Consider the following 5,471-nt stretch of genomic DNA (forward strand, 5'->3'; position numbering starts at 1 on the left):
GTAGGCAGTTTTATTCGTTTAATGTAACTGAAAAGACAAGTAATAAATTAGGCAGTTTTATTCATTTAAGCATATTTCATTAATGTAACTGAAAAGACAAATAATAAATTAGGCAGTTTTATTCGTTTTAGAATTTGAAGCAATTTGTATTTTTTTTTATAATGATAAATCAAAGAAAAATGCAAGACCACTTGATATGTCATGGAGACCGATAATGAAAAAGATAGTAGATATTTTTTTTTTGGTCTTTTGTTTTTCTCCCAACGAAGTATCTTTTAAGAGAAAGAGATAAAAAAATTTAGAAAATTGTCACAAATACAATATTCATACTACTAATTTTTACGTTACATAACCATTTTTACATTTACTTTTAATGAAGTGCAAAATATATTTATACTCCTACAATTAACTAATCTAGATTTAGAATTTAGAGTTGAGTGATGGAGTATGGTTTTTAAAATATGAAATTTAGGATTCTAACAAATATATAAAATATTTTTTTTAAAAAAAATTTAAAAATAGTTTCAAACATAATTTTTGATTTTCAAAAAGAAATTAAAAAAAAAAAAATTCAAAAACAAATTATAGAAAAGTTCGAATTTGAAAAAGTATAATTCGAAAACATAAAAAAAAATATTTTTTATTTAAATAATTATTTATTATATATATATATATATAATAGTGGTATAAGAGTCTTTTGCTATTTAATGAAGAAAATATTTTTGAAAATATTCCTTTAGTGGTAGTGAAGATGAATAATAATACCAAAAAATAGTAAACATGAAATTCCTTCAAAAAAATTTGACAAAAAAAAAAAGACAGAGAAAAACAAAGCATGGAGCTTAAAGGAAAACATAACATGACAAAATCACGCGGCAGAACCAGACCATGCATGAAGACACGAATAGGGGTATGGGTCTTCCTGATGCCAGGACCTTAGTAAGGATGGCGATTCTCATCTGATGGGAGTGAGATCGGCGACTACAGATGGATCTCAAAGTCTTAAACAACAAGTAAACAATTTTCTCTTCATATTCCATTGAATGAAACACTTGATCACTTAAATACATAAAAGATGTCAAGTAAATTAATAACTGCCAACTAAACAATATGGAACATGGTAAACAAGTGGAGAACACACGATGTCATGACTCTTGTTATGATCTTATCAATGACCACCTCTGGATAAGCTCTTTCAGTATTTTTCGAAGCACTATCAGTTTCTTTGTCTACTAGGGTAGAAATAAAGCATATATTGGATAAGGATTAAGGAAACAGTAAGAGAGCTCTAACCATGTTTGTCCAAGAGTCGAGCAGAAAAACATCAAAATAATACACCATACCATTTGAACCCATAGTTAAAATTTAGCCCAACATATAGAAAATGTCATTTTATTAGTTTATAAAATCAATTAAGCATAAACATTGGCTATCCATTTAGGTACGAATTGTTCTTTTCGAATATGGTTTTTTTTTTGAAATTAAACTCTGTTTGAATATTATAAATTTATGTGTGGGTTTTGAGTTGGATCATTCTGGGTCTGGATGAGTTTGGTCCTGATTATAAGAACCTGAAAATATCTAAATAACAAATGTATCTGAAACGGGTTCAGATATTTGTACCAAAGATAGCCATATTACCCGATTCGGTCCAGATCTTTTGAATATAATTAGTTATTTTACGACTCATTTAAAATATATAACATTAATTATGAAAACAAATATCAATTTATAAAAAATGTAAGAACCAATACCCGTGTGGGTGCACAGATCAAATCTCTAGTTAACTTTAAATTAGATCACATATTTCGATTAAAAAATATTGTAACATCTCAATTTGTGATATATGGTAAGATACGATGAACGCATAAATAATTGATTTGATTACTTATTTCATCAAAGTGATTTAGGATAATAGGTGAGTAAGACTAAAACACGGAGATATATCATGTAGTGATTGAAAGATTAGTACGAAGTCTTTCTAAACTCCCAAATTATCTGATAGAAAGGGCCCACAAACCAAGAAAAAGAGCGTTGTAGGAACACAAGACGGAAGGTAAGACTAGATGTAAGCTGAATGCTTGCTATTATAGGTAATCCTAGATAAGGATACCTAACTTCTCTTGTACGAATAATAGAAATTTGAGTTTGTATTTGGCTTATTAAAAACGAGTATTTGTTATTTCGAGTACTTGCTAAAAATGAATTACTTGTAAATCACTTATCTCGCTCTATTACCTGTTACTTGCAAGTTACTTGCAAGTTTTTCCGAATATTTAAGAATATCAATTAAATAATTCTTTATATATTAATTAAGAAACATTGTAACTTGTGAGCTATATCATGTGTCATCACTAAAATGTTCTTAATTTTTTTTAAAAAATAGGTTATTCAATTTAAACATATATTATACTTTTCATTAAATTGATCATATAATTAATTAGTAATTTAAGAAAATATTATTTTTTTTCCTTAAATAAAAACTAAAGAATTGCCTAATATGATTAAAATATATTAAAAATTAACGATCTTGAATAATAATGATTTGCTAAAAATTTGTGTATCTTCTATCATTTTGGTTAATTGTGTATTATTAATTATGTTAAATAATCACATTAATCATATAATAAAAAATATAGATTTTTCGTACATGGTATATTTACAAATTTTTAAAACGACTATAAAGTACTAAAGTTGTTAAAAGTTCCGCTTTGAAAATTTTGTGATCAGTAGTTTAAATTTTTTTGTTATAACAAATACAAATGATCATAAAACCATACGAGTAGAAAGTTCATTTAATAGAAACTCAAATTAAAAATATATCTATATTAAATTTTAGAAATGTGTATCATACTTGAATTGATAAAAAATAAATATTTTTAGAGATTATTTATTTAATAAATATTATATAAAATATCTCTCTAAGTGCAGAGCACAAGTTATTGCCTAATAGGCTAATACTATTTTTTTAGGTTATTGTACTCGAAAACACAAAATTACTCTAAAAGAAATATTTGTGTTTATTATAATAATGAGCAAAATACATGAATCTGTCTATGTATTTGATTTTTATAACAATTAAAATGTATTCTCTGAATTAGTAATAGGTAATATCAAGCTGGATAACCATTTTTCGTACTTATACTTGTCTTATACTTTCAAGTAAATACATTATGCTCGGGATCTTGTGGTCGAGTGGCAAGGGGAAAGGCTTGGGACGCTGACATGTTTCAAGTTCGATTCACCTGCTACGAGAAACTATGTCACATTATCATAGACACACGCATGTGATATGGGCCTTTGCATTCTTGCTATAAATAATCAGCCATTACTTTGAGAAAGAATTGCAACAATGATCATGTTTGGCTTTCAAAACTGCTTCATGTTCATCATCCTATGCTTCCTCTCATTCCTCTGTTACTATCTCTTTGTCAAGAAACCGAGCAGCTCAAGAAGTGGCTTCGATGATCTGCCTCCCAGCCCTCCTTCTCTCCCAATCATTGGCCATCTTCACCTCCTCCTCTCTACTCCAACCCACAAGGCTCTTCAGAAACTCTCATCCAAGTACGGACCTCTCTTCCATCTCCGCATCTTCAACATTCCCATGGTCATCGTCTCCTCCGCCTCCGTGGCTTATGAGATATTCAGGGCGCACGACGCCAACATCTCCTCTCGTGGCCCCCCTCCCATAGACGACTCTCTTTTCGCAGGATCTACAAGCTTTATCTCCTCTCCCTATGGAGATCACTGGAAGTTCATGAAGAAGGTTCTCGTCACAAAGCTGCTCGGACCACAGGCACTAGAGCGGTCAAGAGACGTTCGTGCAGATGAGCTGGACAGGGTTTATGCAAGGCTGCTTGATAAAGCGAGGAAGGAAGAGAGTGTTGAGATCATTAAAGAAGTGGTAAATCTCACAAATAATAGCATATGCAGGATGATCATGGGGAAGAGTTGTTCCGAGGAGAACGGTGAGGCGGAGAGAGCCAGAAGCGTGGCTAGCGAATCTCTTGCCTTGGGAAAGAAGATAGTATTGGGGTCCTTGTTGCGCCCACGGTTTAAGCATCTTGTAATGTTACTGATTAAAAAGGAAATGATGGTTGTTTCCAACAAGTTTGATGAGCTGTTCGAAAGGATTCTTGTGGAACACGAAACTAAACAGGACGGACATCAAGAAACAGACTTGATGGAAGCGTTGTTGGCTGCTTATGGAGACGATACGGCAGGGTACAAGATCACTAGGAAACATATCAAGACATTGCTCGCGGTACACGTTCCTTACATCACATTGATCAAGTGGTTTCATTGAACCGTGGTTGCTAAGTAACGTTTTTGCAAGTTTCAGGATCTTTTATTTGCAGGCACAGACTCTTCAGCGCAAGCAGCACAGTGGGCAATGGCGGAGATTATTAAAAACCCTAACGTTCTCAAGAGACTGAGAGAAGAAATCGATTGCCTTGTAGGTCAAGGCACAAGATTAATTCATGAAACTGACCTACCAAATCTTCCTTACCTACAAGCCGTTGTCAAGGAAGTACTAAGACTGCACCCGCCAGGAACTGTCTTTGGAAGGATCTCTCAAAAAGGGTTTAGGATGGGAGAGTACTACATACCGGAGGAGACATCATTTGCTATCAATGTTTATGCTATAATGAGAGATCCTGATTTGTGGGAAGATCCTGATGAGTTTAAGCCAGAGAGGTTTCTTCAAGATTCTTCAAGAACGGCTGAAGAGGAAGAGGAAGAGAGAAGAGAGCAAGCACTCAAGTATATTCCTTTCGGCGGCGGAAGGAGAGGCTGTCCTGGATCAAACCTAGCTTATGTCTTTCTAGGAACAGCTGTTGGAATGATGGTGCAGGGATTTGACTGGAGAATCGAAGGAGGTGATAAAGTTAGCATGGAAGAAACTGTTTTAGGACTGAGCTTGACCATGGCTCATCCTCCTAAGTTCATTCCTGTTGCTCGAACCGCACGCCCTTTAACTTCGAAATGCTCGTGCGTCTTTGATTGAGTGGTCTGCAAGATTGTTCAAGTGATAAGGAAGCTTTGTTTTTGTTATTATGTTTGGGTGTGTGTGTGTCGTCCAAGTCGTCCAGGTGAGTTGGTTATCTTTGGTTGAGTTTGGTTTATTGTGTGAAACCGTATTGTTTCCGGTTTTAGTCTTGTCATGTTTCCCGGTTTTCTGTGGTTTATTTTAGTTTGGTTCATTGTATTGTTCAAAGTTTGAATACTACAGTAATGAATAAGACTAAGAGTGTTGTTTGTTCTTTTCCGAAAATAATCATTCGAGGCAAGAGAATCGTACGAGGAAAAAAAAATATATTTATTTTAGTCAATCTTTATTCATAACATAGAGTTATAGGAGATTACACTGTTATAGATAAATGGAAAAATTACAAATCATAATCTCTTGGCTATGAGTCATCCACAATCTGGTTCATAATACTTCTCATTGAATGTCATAACTATTTAGA

General features: G+C 33.1%; 1 protein-coding gene across 1 annotated transcript; it reads left to right on the plus strand.

The window, feature by feature from the left end:
• The first annotated feature begins 3,333 nt into the window (after window positions 1-3,333).
• On the plus strand, window positions 3,334-5,263 carry LOC106329578 (cytochrome P450 705A5-like). Its single transcript, XM_013768272.1, has 2 exons — window positions 3,334-4,264; window positions 4,343-5,263. The coding sequence occupies exons 1-2, from the start codon at window positions 3,353-3,355 to the stop codon at window positions 5,006-5,008; spliced, it is 1,578 nt and encodes a 525-aa protein (XP_013623726.1). The 5' UTR covers window positions 3,334-3,352; the 3' UTR covers window positions 5,009-5,263.
• Window positions 5,264-5,471: the final 208 nt, after the last annotated feature.

Source organism: Brassica oleracea, chromosome C3 (assembly GCF_000695525.1).
Source record: "Brassica oleracea var. oleracea cultivar TO1000 chromosome C3, BOL, whole genome shotgun sequence".
In the NCBI taxonomy this organism is placed as follows: Eukaryota; Viridiplantae; Streptophyta; class Magnoliopsida; order Brassicales; family Brassicaceae; genus Brassica; species Brassica oleracea.

What these genes read in the sequence shown, in the direction of transcription:
- LOC106329578 (XM_013768272.1), top strand. Translation starts at nt 3,353, where the DNA reads ATGATCATGTTTGGCTTTCAAAACTGCTTCATGTTCATCATCCTATGC. An exon ending in ATATCAAGACATTGCTCGCG is followed by an intron (nt 4,265 to 4,342) that starts GTACACGTTCCT and finishes TGCAAGTTTCAG; the next exon opens with GATCTTTTATTTGCAGGCAC.